The sequence below is a fragment of the Macrobrachium rosenbergii genome, chromosome 42 (genome assembly GCF_040412425.1).
Source record: "Macrobrachium rosenbergii isolate ZJJX-2024 chromosome 42, ASM4041242v1, whole genome shotgun sequence".
NCBI lineage: Eukaryota > Metazoa > Arthropoda > Malacostraca > Decapoda > Palaemonidae > Macrobrachium > Macrobrachium rosenbergii.
In genome coordinates this window covers 51,596,764-51,614,263 of record NC_089782.1, presented here as the reverse complement: position 1 = coordinate 51,614,263, position 17,500 = coordinate 51,596,764, and the positions used below count along the sequence as shown (strand labels likewise).

At 37.8% G+C, this 17,500-nt stretch overlaps 3 protein-coding genes across 4 annotated transcripts in view; 1 reads left to right on the top strand and 2 right to left on the bottom strand.

The window, feature by feature from the left end:
• Positions 1 to 1,778: 1,778 nt before the first annotated feature.
• LOC136827696 (uncharacterized) lies at positions 1,779 to 7,276 on the top strand. Of its 2 annotated transcripts, XM_067085160.1 has the most exons (6): positions 1,779 to 1,859; positions 2,498 to 2,623; positions 5,830 to 5,936; positions 6,041 to 6,125; positions 6,622 to 6,743; positions 6,876 to 7,276. In XM_067085160.1, the coding sequence occupies exons 1-6, from the start codon at positions 1,844 to 1,846 to the stop codon at positions 7,053 to 7,055; spliced, it is 636 nt and encodes a 211-aa protein (XP_066941261.1). In that variant the 5' UTR covers positions 1,779 to 1,843; the 3' UTR covers positions 7,056 to 7,276. The 2 variants fall into 2 exon arrangements, with proteins under 2 accessions (XP_066941261.1, XP_066941262.1); XM_067085161.1 differs by lacking the exon at positions 1,779 to 1,859 and having other exon boundaries at positions 2,507 to 2,623; positions 5,702 to 5,936.
• A 4,467-nt stretch (positions 7,277 to 11,743) lies between these two features.
• Positions 11,744 to 13,611, bottom strand: LOC136827695 (crustacyanin-C1 subunit-like). Its single transcript, XM_067085159.1, has 4 exons — positions 13,299 to 13,611; positions 13,085 to 13,169; positions 12,568 to 12,690; positions 11,744 to 12,353 (listed from the first exon to the last, which is right to left on the bottom strand). Exons 1-4 carry the CDS (start codon positions 13,449 to 13,451, stop codon positions 12,085 to 12,087), a joined length of 630 nt encoding a protein of 209 aa, XP_066941260.1. The 5' UTR covers positions 13,452 to 13,611; the 3' UTR covers positions 11,744 to 12,084.
• A 639-nt stretch (positions 13,612 to 14,250) lies between these two features.
• The window catches only part of LOC136827830 (crustacyanin-C1 subunit-like), a 4,380-nt gene continuing 1,130 nt past the window's right edge, over positions 14,251 to 17,500 (bottom strand). Inside the window, exons 4-5 of the mRNA XM_067085289.1 lie at positions 17,204 to 17,437; positions 14,251 to 14,339 (exon numbers count right to left, since the gene is read on the bottom strand). Of these exons, the coding sequence (XP_066941390.1) occupies positions 14,251 to 14,339; positions 17,204 to 17,437 (323 nt within the window). The remainder of the gene's footprint in view (positions 14,340 to 17,203; positions 17,438 to 17,500) is intronic.

Here is a 17,500-nt window from a genome sequence, read left to right as displayed (position 1 = left end):
AGTTCGTGACCCGTCGCTCCCAGACGGTCTTGGGAGCTTATGTGCCAGCCACGCCTTGCTTTCAGTGGCGGTCACTTCTCGTATTATTGACCACACCTGGCACTGTTTAGCAGAGGACATGTCAGTATTAATAAAAATAACCTTAGAGAAATTCCATTATGGGAGGCAAACGTGTCATTGATTACACAATTCCACCCATAGACGGGCGTGGCAGGTGGTGGGCGTTCCCCGTTCCCGGATGGTTTGTAGAAATGAATCTTGTTTGCGTAGAGAGACCTTTTTCCTTGAGAGGGACTTTGTTTTGTTGGGTGAGGTCGGCCGGGGACTGGGGGGCGAGGATTTTGTCGCATCAGTATGACCAGCACGTGTGCTTCCTGAACCGCCAAAAAGTGAAGAACGCGTTGCACACGCCGAAGGAGTAACTAGCGTCTTGTAACGAGGCTGTAACCTTCAATTCGTATTACTAATATTCAGTTATGTGCATAGGCTGTAAGAGAAACAATCTGGCCAAAAGTTCTTGTGTCCTGCCGGAGAGCTTCTCGAAAACAGATAGTTCGTATTGTCAGTCTGTTCTAGGAAGCAGGAAAATTAGGCTTAGTAACACACGAGACCTCGCCCTCATGTCGAAGCCAAGGTTAAAACTACATTACGAAGTTCGATCGTGCCCCGTGGCACCTATACGGCCTTTTAGGAAGTCATTTGCTCTAAGTGCAAGGTACTTTATCATACGAATGGGGCGGTGAATTATCGACTCTCTCTGTTCTCTTTGATGGGTAGTTCGTAGATAACAGCCAGATGGAAGCACCAGAAATAAATTTTTCAAAACAAATGGAGTACAGTTTTTGACTCATCTACTGATTAATCGGACTCTGCGTTATGTGAGGGAACCTATTTTTCGAGGTAGACGAAGCTGCATGGAAACTGTGATACATTTTTGACTGCTCTTAGTCACTGGCGCAAATGGTTGCTTGGTATATTTGTCTTTACTATGTAAACTGTTCATGATACAGTTAGCGAATCTAGTCAATAACGTGAGATAGGACGAATATTGAATAACCTTCAAGGAACAATAAGTAACTGAAGAAGATTCATGAAGAGAGGAATCATATAATAGGAGAGGAATATAAACCGAAGGACAAAAATAAGAATGGAGTAGAAATTGGAAAAATGAAGCTGACAAAAGAATAGTAAATTATCTCCTTCGTTCAGTTTTACAAGGAATCTATCTTATCTGAAGCATAGAAACAGAAATTTGAGGTATGAAAAAAGTTGTGGACCTTGAAGGGGTAAAGGAAAAGATGCCTGAATCAACAGCAGTGGCCAGGGGTTTATAATTGGGCGGAACTACCTACAAATAGAAGAAGAAGAAATAAACTCTTTGGCGGCCACCGTCCTGGCTTACGTAACATTTTCGGAAGCCCCTGCTGTAAAGGTTTTCGTATTGCTATTGGCCCTTATCGTTCGGTGTGAATTTTCCTCTCGCCACGAAGGTCCTCGGCCATTCCCTTATTTCCTCGGTGGTGGTGGCGACGATTTTGACCGTTGGTGGGGCTTCGGCAGTGGCGACCGAAGATTTTGTTGTTCCGGGATCATGTCCCTTTGTTGACAAGTTGAAGCTGTGGAATGAATAGAAAGAACAACACTGGAAGGTAGGAATATCGCATAACAGACTTGGAATAAATATTCTGTTTTCTGACCTGAATATTATTTTGTACACACACACACAGAGAAGGGTATTTTCGATTCCTAAAAGCTCCTCGATTTTTTCCTTCAGCTAGGAGGAAACTGGTATTGGCATTCCTACACGCCTAATCCCTATCAACCAATTGAGAAGTGCGTGACGATGAGGCTTCAGTATGGTGAGTTATATCGTGACTGTAGCCTCCCTTGCTCTTAGGAAATATCAGACATTAGCCTATTTCATTTTATTTCGAAAGAATTTTTTTTTTTAAGATTGTGTTAGTTTCATTCGCAATCCAATATGTCTGTAAATACAACTGAGACAAGAACTAGCATTTTAAATTTTTGATTCTCCATGCTGAAGAGTCAACCAAAGTCGTTCTCCTTAATTTGATGTGGTAATATTCGTGCATATTAAAATAAGTCATTATTTACTGGTTGAAAAAAATTGTATGAATAAACATTTTTACAGCCATAATTGCACAATTTTGTCACTGAGTTTTTAGTTGCAAAATCCAAGATTTTACTATTTCTATGGTCAGACCCATTTATGCATCATAAGAAAGGAAATTTATGGAATGAAGACCTCCTTCAGAAGTCACATGCAGTTTTTCTTACAAAAAATAATCTATTTTTGGAGGAGAATTTTCAGTGTCAAGATTTTGAGAATAATGATTGTGGTGTTTGGTGTAGTTTGTAACTAATTTTTTCCTCATTAGTTATCGCTTCCTTCTGTTTCATCCGTCTGCTTTCATTAGCTCTAGTCTCACATGTCTGATTGTTTAAAACAAAGATACATCGCAGTTTTTAATCCCAGACGCGGAATCTACGTTTAGAACTTACGCCTCAGGCCTCGGTAGCAACGGAGAACATATAAAGACACAGGGAATGTTGTACCCGAAATTTGTGGGCGGACCAAAATTCACAATTGCGCACGAAGGAGGTAGGACCATACTTTTAATGTCTGTCAGCTTTCATAATTTACATTGCACGATATGATTTAAAGCTGCGCATAAATGCACACGCAAACACATACATGCATACATACATAATATATATGTATATATATGTATGTATATATATATATATATATATATATATATATAAAGCCACTGACGAAGGCCTAATACATAGCGAGAGAAATTCGCATTATATATGCACAGGAACAGTACAAATAAACCTCCAAATTCGTTGGAAACTAAAAATCCACACCTGAAAGGTGTCAGGGGGGAGGATCGAGAAACCTCATTTGTGCTGAGCTCACATATACAAATATGATTATCCTTTTACCATATACAGTATATCTACTAACTTCCTGAAAGTTTAAATATTTTATATATTTCTCTTGAAATCACACACACACACACATATAAATATATATATATATATATATATATATATATATATATATATATATATATATATATATATATATATATATATATATATAGAAGGACAGGGTGACAAGGAGATAGCCAGTCATCAGAAGGTGATATATTTATTGCCGACGCGATTCATAACAACATTGTTACATCATCAAGACTAAAAGAGAAAACAACACAAATTAAAAACACATGGAATATAACTTTGACTTGAAGAGTCTCAACAAATTATACAAAACTGACATTAAAACAAAACAATTTAAAAAGCACCTGCTAGACTAAAAGTTGAAGGCTGAATGATTCAGAAAGGAGGGAGAAGCAGCAAGAAAACCAGCTCAAGCCAGATCCAACTGCACAGAGGTGGTGTAGTGTTCAACTTGTACAGCTCTGTGCAGTTGTAACTGGCTTGAGTCTGTTTTCTTGGCTGCTTCTCCCTCCTTTCAGAATCATTCAGCCTTCAACTTTTAGTCTAGCAGGTGCTTTTTAAATTGTTTTGTTTTAATGTCAGTTTTGTATAATCTGTTGAGACTCTTCAAGTCAAAGTTATATTCCATGTATTTTCAATTTGTGTTGTTTTCTCTTTTAGCCCCCTCTCACTCCCTTTGCTGCTTCCTGTGGCATAGGACATGTCCTGCGGAGCACCAGAAATTTCCTTGCTGCTGAACAGACTACGAGCAAGAGAATGAGACCCGTCGACCAATAGAAATTCAGCTCTTCAGTGATGTCATATTTTGCATTTAAGGCTTAAAGTTCACATGCTGTATTAAAAACTGTTTGTGTCAATTTGCAATTTAGTCCTGAAGACACCACCGATAGGTGTGGAAACGGTCCGTCGATTTTAATAAGTAAATGGAAAGAAACGTGAATAATTTTCGTCTACTACTAAGAGGCTTGCCTGTAGAGAATAAGTGTGGACTGATTCAGAGCCTAGATAAAAAGATAGTTTTTCTAAATAATGCCTTTGACTTCTATGGGAACTGCATAATAAAGAAAATATGCCCAAATAGCATATATATATATATATATATATATATATATATATATATATATATATATATATATATATATATGTGTGTGTGTGTGTGTGTGTGTGTGTGTGTGTGTGTGTGTGTGTGTGTTGTCTTGGCTCAGCGCTATTCATGACAACTTTCCACTGTGTTGTTATCAAGTTTCTCCACATATTATTCTGATGTTCAATCGAAGATACACCAAGTACTTTAGCAACTTTTTGAGATGAGTGTGTGAAGTCAGTGCAATTTTGCCGACATATACGTGATTACAACCTCAAAATACTGAGTTATATTTTCTTGTATTGCCCAGCAGGCAAGCATTAGCTTGTAGTATGTTAATTGCCCAGACATCTTGAAAAGCACTATTATTGTCGTAATTTGGCATTATTATTATTATATTATTATTATTATTATTGTTAGTAGTAGTAGTAGTAGTAGTAGCAGCATTGCTGATTATAGAAGTTTAATCATTATCCGAAAAAGAAGCGGACGAACTGACGGTAGAATGCAAGCTGAAATAATAAAGAAATTGAACATGAAACGAAAGAAATACTATAGAAACACGAGAAAATAACTGAAGACCTGATGATGATAATGATAAAGAGGAGAAGGGGAACAAAATAGTGAAGAAACTTGGGGAAGACTCGGAGAATAAATTGCTGTAATTGGAAAGAAATGTCAAAGAGTATATATGTCACTCCTGATGAGGCTTTTTAAAGATAATGTAACAGATCGAAAAACAAACATGAACCGGGTAAAAACGAAGAGAAACATGAAACGGAATCAAAGCAAAACTTGAAATAAACTGGTGTAACTGAATAGAAAGATGACATAAAACGTTGAACTCCGAACAAACTTGTATAAACCTGGTAAAGATGAAACAATTTATATAGCAAGGAAAACAAGGAATACTCAAGTAGAAGAATACGAGAAAAAGAACCCACAGCGAAAAGGATATAAATTTAGAAAAGCTGAATTAGTTCAGTGCTAAGAATCGAGTGTGTAGCCAACACTGCTTAAGAGGAGCATGAAATTTGAAAGTCGCCTTTTGTGTGATCTCTCTCTCTCTCTCTCTCTCTCTCTCTCTCTCTCTCTCTCTCTCTCTCTCTCTCTCTCTCCATTTCGTTTAAATCCTCGACAATATTTCGTTTAATTCGTTTTATATGATCATGACTTTCGTTTTATACACCTTTCATTTGTACAGCGTTATTATAATTATTTCCTTGTGACTCGTAGACCGCATTATTGTGCTGTACCTAATCACTTAGACTAACGAAGTTTAAAATACGTTCCCCTTTTCGAAGTAAGCAAATGGAACTAACTCAATGAAAAGTTCCAATTTGTTCCTTCCATTGGTTTTAATTCATTTATGTTAAGCAGACTAATGACGATGCTTCACGATTCTAAGATTCAAGCCTGCGTTTTGTTCTTCTTCTTCTTCTTCTTCTTCCTATAATAATAATAATAATAATAATAATAATAATAATAATTTTCTGGAGAAGAGGCGCCAACCAATGTTGATGACCTTGGGGAGATTCAAACAAGGCCAAGGAGATACCCATTCATCTGTGCGATAAGTTATGAAACGCAGGTTCTCTTTGGCGTTTCGAAACCTGAAGTTTTTATCAGGGGAGGACAACCATTTGACTCAGTTCACTGGGAGGTATATAAAGATGAGGCTGGCGTTCATCGTCAGTCTCTAGGCAAGCGTCTAATCATGAAGACTCTCGTGCCTGTCCTCGTTGCCGTTCTTGCAGTGGTCCACGCAGTCGCTGCCGCGACCGAGGATTTCGTGGTTCCAGGAAGTTGCCCGCTTGTAGATGAAGCGTCCCTTTGGGCTAGACACAGACCAAATCTCTGGCAGGTATATATGAGACTAACGTGTATTTGTTTCCAGCTGAGAAATATTTGATATAAAGGAAAAAACAAATGTGCTAAATATATGATTATGTACATATACATTTTCAGATGGATGGATTTTGGTATCACCATTCTCACACACCAACGCCGTATAATCCCATCGTAAACTGCACCCAGATGAGATTGGAGTATAGTAAGTTAACGCTTGATCGCACATAATGTTCATGCCAGACAGAAAAGACAAACCAGTTTGCTTTTCATAACTGATGTAGCAAGGTTTCCTTCGTAATTTGAATTTGGCTTTCCCAGTAGAACGGCGAACATTTTTTACTTTGTTATAGTAATTGCGTGAGATTTTCAGTTCGAATGTGCAAGTTTAGTTCCACGAGCAGATCTGACATTTCCTTCTTCAGATAAACTGTTTAGAGAACCACCAGTCACATTGGATGGGTCTGTAAAGGTAACATTCAAAAATTTCACTTGAGCCAAAGAATGGTTCATCTTTCCTTCCACGCCCTCTTAAAGTAGTAACATACACAGAGGGAAAACTTAACCAGTATTTAATAACCATTGTACAAGAATTAAAATATGATCTGGTTAAGCAAGAAGAAACTCTTATCATTATAAATAGTATATCGATTCGTCTTTATAGTGCTGAAGCCTCTCCTTTTTTATGTATCTCATTTTAGTTGGAGGTTCATTTCGAACTGAAGCCACCGGTATCGACGAAGATAATGCCTTCATGAAGACAACGGGAATGATCTACGAAGCGGCTGGTGGTGCCCCACCCTCACAATCGCCCACGAGAAATGTAAAGGGATTTTGTAAATCTTTGGTTCTTTCCAGTGTTTGTGTAGTGCATGTGTTTATAAATTTTTAGCATGAACTTGGATATTTCCCGCGAGCACAAAAATTCATTTTGTACCTTTTGTCCGTGTTGCAGCGCGACCAGCTCCTTTGGTCATCCTCGATTCGGACTACCAGAATTTCGCTTGTCTTTATTCCTGCCAAGACTTCGGAGGGAAATATTACGGTGACTTTGGATTCCTTTACTCCCGAACCCCCAAAATGGACCCCACATACGTCAAAATCTGCCAGGATACCTTCAAGAAAATTGGTATAGACATCAATACCTTCAAGAAGACTTACCAAGGAGACGATTGTCCACACACCAGCAAAAAGAAACTCCAGTAACCAAGATGTTTTCTAACACGAAGTTATAATTAGGCATTTCTGATTGTATGTCATGACACCCGTTTTCTTCTGTGGCATTAATGATTCAAGTTTCTGTGTGTTCATGTGTATGTGTGTGTTTTTTTTTCGTCATAAAACGAACATAGGTACTTGGTTATTTTTATTTTGACATTGTTTCCCTGTTCCTTGAAACTTTACAGGAGCGAGTCTGAACTATGAGAACTGGCAAGAGAGCTTTTGACACCATACATTTAAAAAAAAAAACCTACAGAAAAAATTTTTTGAAGCAGAATCCATAGCCATCTTGTATTCTCGGGAGTAACTCTCTCCGCCCCCGCTTCCACCCACCCCACCCCATCCAATCTCTGTCGATCTTGCTGACTATTTCAAGGAGGTTCTTTGCGTGGTGTTCATCGAGAAAAGTACATTGACAAAGGCTGGTGATTTTCAAGTAGATTTTCCATCTGCACCTCATTATAGATATTACCATTCGATTCCGTTGAAAAGTATTGTTTAGGTTTTATATGTTAAAATAGGACGTAAATCCTCTTAGTATAGTGATCGAAGCTATTTGAGACTGCAGGTATTCATGGAAATTTCATTTGTTTGTGTGTGTGTGTGTGTTTCTCCATTTTGGTTGAGGGATGAAGGCAAGAGGAGTTGTATACAACTTGAAAAATTTTACAAAAATATGTTATGCATTAATGATGAATGCATCGGCATATAAACACAGGAAAACACCTAAAAGAATACTTAGAAAAGCACTACTGGATGCCTCTTGAAAGTTACATTCATGTCGGAACGCAGTGTTCGTCGCAGTTCCCATTTTAGAAAATCACTAAGAACGGAAAGAGATGCAAACACAAAATCTAAAGTAAAAGTTAGTTTGTAGGGGATCCGTCTCCATGTATGCACTAAAATGATTTACTCTTTCATATTGTATCTTTCTTCATAAAAAAATAAGCATAAAAGTTTTAGAATCATTAGATATCCTCCATCTATTGTTTTCGTCGTTATTTTTCAAATGAAAAAGATACACTAATGTTAAAAGTAAATCTTTAATCCTTGTTGATGGAAGAAAGTACATGGCATGATTGATCTGCAATCGATTACTTTCCTGTCGCTTATTTATTTTACTTTTGCCCAATTCTTCACTAGGCAGAAGGTAAAGCTAAGTGGAAAGATTACTGTAGAACTGTCTTATTACCGTTACGTGACTGAGAGGTGGAGTGAAAGCTTTGATTAATCTTTTGCATATATGATGACACACAGTATCATCGGTGGTTGGCGACTGCATTTAGATTATGACGGCCTTATGCCACCAAAGGCCCTCACTCTAAGTGTGGCAAAGTATAAAAGTATAACAGAAACGAGTGCACGTCCAGGCCGATGGCCCTGATGTTTATTAGTTTTCTGTAAAAGAAAACTATTGTGATGGCTATTTGTCTGTCCGGACTCAGATCTTAAAAACTACTGAGGCTAGACGGCTGGAAATTGGTATGTTGATCATCCACCCTCCATTATCAAACATAGCAAATTGCAACCTTCTAGCCTGCGTAGTTTTGATTTTATTTAAGGTTAAAGTTATCCATAATGGTAAGTCTGGCGCCACTACAGGTGCCAACAACATAGGCCACGACCTGGCCGTGGCTGAAAGTTTCATGGGCGCGGCTGAGAGTTTCATACAGCATTATACTCCCCAATAATGGACCCAGCCACGTCTAAACCTGCAAGAACGCTTCAGCAACATCCGTCTGGACCTGCCTTACCAGACTTACCGGGAGGAATTTACTTGAGGCTCACTTCTTTCTAACGGCTCTCAAAAGTCCTACTGTAGTTCTATCAGTAAGACAGAGTGGACCATGTTTAACTCACTGAATCCCCCAAAAGGGGAAAAACTGTAAATGGCTGAAAACTGGTGGTAGCGAGAGTATGAAAATCGATATATAGTGAATACAAATAAAAAAAAAAAACGGCTAATTTACGTTGGAAATTGAACTTCTAATCTTTATCTTGCTCAGACGTTTGTAAACCCAGCTTTTGCTGCGTTCTTATGATAATTATCATTATCATCACTGCAACACAAACACAATCTGACATGGAAACAAAGCAAATCTTCTTTGGGGTTTGAACCACTGACCTGTCATTAAGCAGACTAAAACTATATCCATCTTGCCACGAACTCTAGAGCCGTGAGAAAATCGTGTTGGTCTGGTATATCACTGCCCTGTGGGTTATATCCCTGGTGAGGGGGTTTCTATTACAACTACTGCATTATTAAAAATTTCAGTAACTGCTAAGATATTTTTGCAATGGGCACGATACACCTGTAAATAATCAAACTCAACTTTTGGTTTCGACCTGGACCGAAATGTTGGGAGACGAAAAGACAAGTTAAAGTTTGTCAGCCTGCAAGTTGATTTTGTGCTGTTACTAAAAGAAAATTGAATAATTGTGCGGTATTTTTCTCGCCAGTTTCCTCTAATAACCAGTCTTCATGGATCGTACCAGCACGGTAAGGATTTGAAGCAAATGACCCCACATACACACACACACTCACACACACACACACACACACACACACACACACACATATATATATATATATATATATATATATATTATATATATATATTTATATAATTATATTATAATATGTATGTGTACGTGTATATATACATATGTATATATATAATGTGTGTGTGTTTGCTTCAAATCCATATCATGCTGATACAAACCATGAAGACTGAATGAGACTGTCTGAAAAAAGGTCGCACTGAAGGTCACATGAAACTACGACCTTTGGTCACCTGCACCAAACGACTCTGCAGTTGATGGGGAGGGTTTCGACGTATTAAGGTGCATCTAAACTGCAGTGAAACCAGTCATAAGCACACATTAGTAACTCTATTGCACACATATCACAAACAGGTCGAATACAAGTTCATGACTTATTCGTAGTTCTTACCACTGCTTCATACGATTGTTCCAAGTTTGTCAAAGGTTTGTTCTACACTTGCGGTCGTTAACTTGTTATCAACCGGGTTCTGACCTGTTTAGTGTGAACGCATCCTGAAATTGCTAATGGCAGTTTCCTGCGATCTGAAGCATGAAGAACGATTTGAGGTTTCATTAATCGAAGATATCTTTTACCTCCATTAACAAAGTAACTTTCATATTGCAAAAATGAATAATATGTTTTGACCCATGTACTCTTAGTAAGCCTTGAGTACCCTCCAGTGTTGTCAGTGGCTGCTACAGAAACATCAGGTACCATTCCTGCAGCCAACACCAGCAAAGATGAAGGAATTACTGAGACACGCTAAAGGAGGGTGACTACAGAAGAAAATCCGTAGCGGATCTTTCCTAGATTGTGCCACCAAGGGTTTTAACCCGGTATGTATCCACTTTTGCGGCGTGTTCAGTACAAGCACGTTGGGGATTACCGTAAAAACATAAACAAAAGAGTGTAAGCATCATAAAGAAGATGACCCCAAGGAATATTAGTCGTAGATAAAGACTCCCGAACTTTGGTGGGGTCACTATGTAGGAAAGATCCCTGATAACAATAATAATAATAACAATAAGCTTTATTTCCGCTCAGGACCATATACATGGAATATACAAATAAAATACACACAATCTAGATACATTAGGTAACATTATAAAAATAATTATCCACAGTAGCCACACAGTTGCTGAAGAAGTAGAAAAAAATAGAATTCATGATAACGGTAATGACAGTAATTATATGGAGAATAATAAAAAAAAATTAAAATGATAACAATAAAAAATACAGATTGCAGTTGATTAATTCCATCTGGGGACCTTAGGTGGTTACAGAAGTCAGGTCCAGAAGGCTAAAAGTACGAATATTGAAAATTGCAAAACTCTACAATGATATTAATCACAGTAATAACAAAAAGTAGAAATACAAGAAATAACAAGAAACGGAGAAATATAACAATAATGATAATGACTGATTCTGGAGATGACACTTCCCAATTGCAAAAATAGAGAAAAAGTCATTCAAGGAACACACGCCTCATTATTCTATCTTTCCCACAATTTACATTTTCTTGCCTCACTGCTTTGGATGCTTTGCATGAACGAATTGCTGCTGTTTCTCAGTCGGGTGATCAGACTGGACATTGTTCGCATATGCAAACAGAAATCATGTGTCTTCGCCCCTGTTAGTAACTTGGGTGTTGGAGTCTCTTTCTTGATCGTCTTAACTGTATTCAAAGTTTCGTCTTTCACGCACATGTGGTACACTGCAGGCTTTACTAAATGTTTGCAGCGTTCTGCTTTTGCTTTTTTAGAACTTTACATTACCTCAATTCTCACTTCCTTTCTTCCATCTTGCTGTCCATTCATTCCAACTTTCTCTTTTCACTATCTTAAGCGTTGGCGGCTGAAAGCTCCCATTGCTTGTCTGTTTAGACTGTCATGTTCCGTGTACCACAGAGTAGTGATTTTGGACTTTATTTTATTTAGACTTTACCAGCGCCATCTAAACGGCAAAGCTAGTCATACTTAATTTATACTGCGTTTCCAGTTTAGTCTTGAGCCAGTATAGTAGTCATAAAATCTATAAAAAGTTAATTAAAAATGGAATAATTCACATAGAAGTTTATTTCACCATAACAAGAAGCTGAATATTGCAACAAAAAAATGACCATTACAAGGAGATGGCAATCCTTCGACATTATTCTGCATCGATTGCCTTCTTTTACCAACGAAGGAAAACTGCCGTTTTCTTTAGAATGCACATCTGTGACAATAACAACGAACGAGGTAATCAAAAAGACTTACTGGATCTAGATTCAGACTCGAATCCATACCCGGTTTAATCTCCTGAAAAATTCGTTTGTTAATTTTCACACAATCTTGCTGACAGTTGGACAGATTAACCCATGAAACCCATTAAAACAGAGAGTGCCGTGTTAGCTTTCATTTTAAATCATCCACGACATCTGTCCATCAACTCTTCCTTCTGGATATGTGCAGGTGTCTCCCTGGTAGGTCTTGACGAACCGCTTGAGGTCCACACCAGCCTTCCTAAAGGCCTCGTCGCAAATCCCCTGGTAGGCCTGGTGCAGCTGCGGCTTGCGAGAGTAGACGAACCCCATGTCGGTCATGTAGCTGCCACCCAATTCCATGCAGGAGTAGAGGCAGGCGTAGTTGAAGAAGTCGGTGTCGAGGATGACCAACGGCGATGGAATGGCTGTGAAATGAACGACAGAATGTTATCGCTGTTGTTGACGAATCTGTTCAGAGTTTACAGTGAGAATTGAAGAAAATATGTGATGTACAATATAACTATCTATGTATGCAGTTGTATACTTTGCATGTGCAAGAGTAACTGGCATCAGAAGTAAGTATACAGAAGAGTAACTGGTTTGGGGAAAGAGAACAACATAATTTTGAACACATCTTACAATGCTGTGCAGTGATCTCTAGTCGTGGCTCGTCGTGGGCCATAGGATACAGCCTTCCCTCGTTCTTCATTGTGACTCCATCTCTCGAGAGACCCATGGCAGCCGTGGTAAAGCCCTCTCCGTCTGGAAGCGGAAGGATTTTTGAGCGAGATCCTTTTAGAAGGTTTAGTGCATTTATGCATAACGGATGTGTACTCATCAGTACTTTGTGTACATTAATATCATTCGTTGCAGCTATCAAATCTTCACATTTGAAATCGGTAGGATTGTTACAACAAATTATTCATGTTTATGTAATATTGTATACACAGACAAATTTTTTTTCCATAATGTATGGAGATGGATTATTGATCTGAAAATCTTCGTCATAACTACTTTGAACCTTAATGATTTTCTTTGGAAAACTAAAAAAATAGTACTATTACTTGTGATTAATATTAACAGATTTAATGACAGATTAAACAAGTTTTTTAAATGTAGCAAAATAAAGTGTAATTTTCTGATAACAGAAACTCACCCCATTTGTATTTGACCTGCAAACATTTATCGATGGGCTGAAATTCCATAGGCGTATTAGAAATCTGGTACCATATCCCTCCCATCTGAAAGAAGAAGAGAAAAATAAATATCAGTGGCATTTTCCTCGTTTTTCTGTCTTCGTTAGAAAGGACCACCACACATTTTGACAATGATTGGCTTCATTTCAAAATATGGGGACGACTCGTCAGTACCTGGAAAAGTCTGGGCTTTTGGATTTCCCAGAGCTGTTTCTCGTTGATTGCAGGACATGTTCCAGGGACCACATAATCCGGAATATTGAGCTTCCGGTAGGCGTTCCCACCCATCACTAGGACGGCGAAGAGGAGAGGGCAGAAGGCGTTCATTTTCCTAGGTTCGATGCAGAACTGGGGAGGTCTTGCGAAGTACGTCTTATATACATCTCTTCTCCCGCAGCAGGGAGGGGCAAGGACAAACAAACACACGCACACACACAATCCTTTCTCCCTCCAATACAAACGTGCCCTAATTTCCTGACAGCCCTTATTCTCATAAATTATCATGGGAATGAGTATCTTTTTTTTTTCTTATCTTTTCTTTATGATGGTCGCAAGTGGACTCGGGACGCTTCCTCCATGCCATCTTAATTCCCCATCCTTCAGATGTAAGAACTAGGGCTACGCGAGACCCAGTATCGTCATATGATAAAGGAAAGAAAAATGCCTGATGGATGGAGGGAATAACATAATTCCGCCATTATTAACTTACAGGAAGACTTAGCAAAATTGGTGATGCTTGGTGGAAAGGCTTTGGAGAATGAGATTGGGACACTAAGCTTTCGACGTTAGTCTTCTTTACCTTTTCCTTATAAATATTCAGCCTCAAAAGTACACTGGAACAAACGCTAAGATTGAGAAGGAAGCAGGTAATGGGGAGGAGAGGAGAAAAGAAGATAGTCGTTGGTTTCTCTTTCTATCGTTTCTGTTTTCACACACTCATCAACTGGGTATCCTAAAAGGTTGTTCCCAAGAATTAACTAACATGTGCCCCAGACAGTGCTTGATGGGGCTACTAAAAGGTTAAAAAAAACAACAAAAAAAGCGTGAGTCATATTCCTCCATTTTGTTGTGTTTGTTTGAAAAGGCCCAATCATTTTAACAATGATTCTCCTCGCAAGTGCCTTGATCATTCGTGGACCAGGTCGTGGGAGATCACCTTCTTCCAGCAATGCTTTCCAAAGCCCAGAAGGGTAGAACTTTTTGGAACAACACCTTCTGAAAGGAGATGCGAGTAGATTGATTGAAACTGTTTTTACCGAAAGAGGAGCAAATGGATGGGCATCCTCTTGCCCGAAATATATTCAGTCTTATCTGGTTTTCAATGACTGTTGTAACTGATTCATATTGTTAGCCTTCTTTACCAAAGCAGCTTGCAGATTCTGGCCTTCGGGTAACGCAGGGTTCCAAAAGTGAAACACTCTCAGGTGCATCCTAGTTTAATTGTGGTTAGTGTCACCTATATGATTAAAAACGGCAGAATTTCAACAGTGCTATCTCACCGACCGTTGGTATCTGAGTTTTCTTCGCGCAGAGGCCATGTATTCCGAGGAACCCACTCAGGATTTATCGCACCTTTTAGGAGGCATCGAGTATACGCCGACATCAATGGCGGTTCCTCGTCCCGATGGTTTTAGGGCAGCTAAGAGCAAATTGATCATCTTTTGTTATTGCTTCACTAATCTAGATGATATCTTATGCTTGTATGTTTCTTTTGGTGTCCCATTTAGGGTACGAATGAAGATATGATTGGCTTCATAAACATCTTTTTGAAATATTAGGTCTGAGTGTAAGGGGAATGACAGTTGCTCATGAATTATTTAAAGTGTCGTATCCTTATACTCGGGGGAACAAACCCGTACCAGTCGAACCCTCGCTGATATGACATGTAAGCTAAGGACCTAGATGGAGGACATTGGCTTGTAATTTGAGAAATCCAATTACCGGTACATCTACGAAAGGAATTTTCCTTTATCCTCTTTCTATTTTGTTTTAACTTGTTGTAATGAAAATGAAATAAGAATCATCTGAATAAAAATAACAAAAGCGTTAAGTTGCCATCCACATACATAACCTAAACCATGTCTTTGGATTAAAGGGGTATATTATTAATGTTCAGAAATAAAAATTAATTTTAGGTTTATTAAAATGAGGCTGAGTGGTCTGCCCATGCTGCACTCGAATTTTTGTTTATAAAACCACCATCTAACGAAAAGGCATTATAGAAAACGCATACTTCCACCAGTTAAGGGTTTTTTTTTTATCTAGAATAAGCTTGAAATAGTATGTAGCATCAGTATGTTGGGCTAAAATACTATTATGTTTCGGTATCTACCGTCAGTACGTTGGGCTCAAATGCTATTTCGTTTTTTATTGGCACCTTGGTAAATAACAAAACTATCTGATTATTTTACATCGTTAATGGCATTATTTTCCTTGTTGAATTTTGTCCAGATATCTTCAGAATGTTTCATGTCACCCGAGCCATTTTGTAGCATATATTGAGTGTATTTTTCTGCTATTTTTTATGTATCAGTATCACTAAATAATTTATGTGGTTTATTGATTAAAAACTCTGTTTAAGAACGAGGATATTCTTTATCAAGATTTGATTTTTTTAAAGGAAATCTCTCTTCAGCAATTCTTATCAGCAGTGAATGTATCAGAAGGCCATATGTCATCTAATTTGCCTTTGATCTGGACACTGCTTGGTCAAAAGAAATATAAAGAAATGGCAAATGGCAGTTCGTTGACTTACTTAAACATCCAGATTAAAGAAGCTCAGTATAGAACTACCCAGCCGTATACCCCTTTGACAATTCATTGCTGTTAGTTCGAAGTGCAAAAATAATTCAAAGGAAAATAAGAAAATAATTGCTCATATTTGAATGAATATTCACATATCTACTTCTGTAACAATCCTTCTCAACTGATTTTGTCTTGTAAGCGAACAGCGAATCATGAATTTTTGAAATTATTTGCTGCAATGTATGTCCCACTGTTATTTGCACCAAACCCATCTGTCTGACTGCAAGTTATAGCTCTTCACGTTGTTTATGCAAAGAAACCTTTGCAAGTGTTTCTTCTTTTAACTAAGCCACTTATGAGCCATGCAAATAGCTGTATCATTTCTTTACTGTGTTGGTTTACAGAATTTTCCTTTCCATTGAAAGGAGATTAACAAAAATATCGTGATCTTCTGACATTACTAAAGATCATTTAATCTTTTCCATTTCCTGTAAATGTTTCTGACAGTAATTTACTTATCGTTTTATGGTTTTCTGGCAGTCCCACCCGTTCTGGTGAAGTGGGCTGGCAATAATTTATATATACATATATATATATATATATATGTATGTATATATATATATATATATATATATATATATATATACACATATGTATGTATGTATGTATGTATGTATGTCTGTACACACACATATACACACACACACACACATATATATATATATATATATATATATATATATATATATATATATATATATATATATATATATATATATATATATACACACACATTGCACACACACACACACACATTAATACATATACATATATATGTACACACATATGTACATATACATATATATATATATATATATATGTATGTGTGTGTGTATGGACTGAGATTAAGATAGAGATGAGTAAGTGAAGGAAGCAATTACAGGGGTGCAATATATACTTTACATTGCCTTCACCCATAACTTTCCTTACTTGTGTACAATCGGTACGTGTAAGTGATATTCTATTTCTTTTGTTTCCTTCTAAATACGAACAACATTAGTTTTTCATTTGTATCCATTTTTTACACCTGTCATCAAATTCTAATTCCAGTACAGCTTTCATTCGAAGAGTCAACCAGCAAAGAGGAATGATCTTGGAATTAAACGCCAAATAAAGAAGACTCTTTATTCATCATCGAAGTGTCAGAATTTGTGAGCTGGTTGCACTACACACTATCAAAAATAAAAGAAAATGCCCATGGTTCATTAACACCCCAAAAAGGCTTAAAAGATAGAGAGATCGAAAAAAGGCCTGTTCAGGCGACCTCGTCTTGCTTGTTTTCGTAGAGCAATCAGGCCCTGGGGAGTCTCGACGAATGTCGTGTGTATCGACGCCAATTTTCTTGAAGGCATTATGGCAAATTCTGACGTGATCAGGATCCATATTGGGAGTTCGAGAGAAGATGAAGCCAAATTCCGCATAATATTTCCCCTGTGTATCCTTGCAGGAGTAGAAGCAAGCGTAGTTTTTGTAGTCGGTGTCGAGTACAACGAGGGACCCTGGCGGAGCTGTAAGAAAATGAAATATTGAAGTGAATCTAAATTTTATGCGAAGTAACCTTTGCTAGCGCG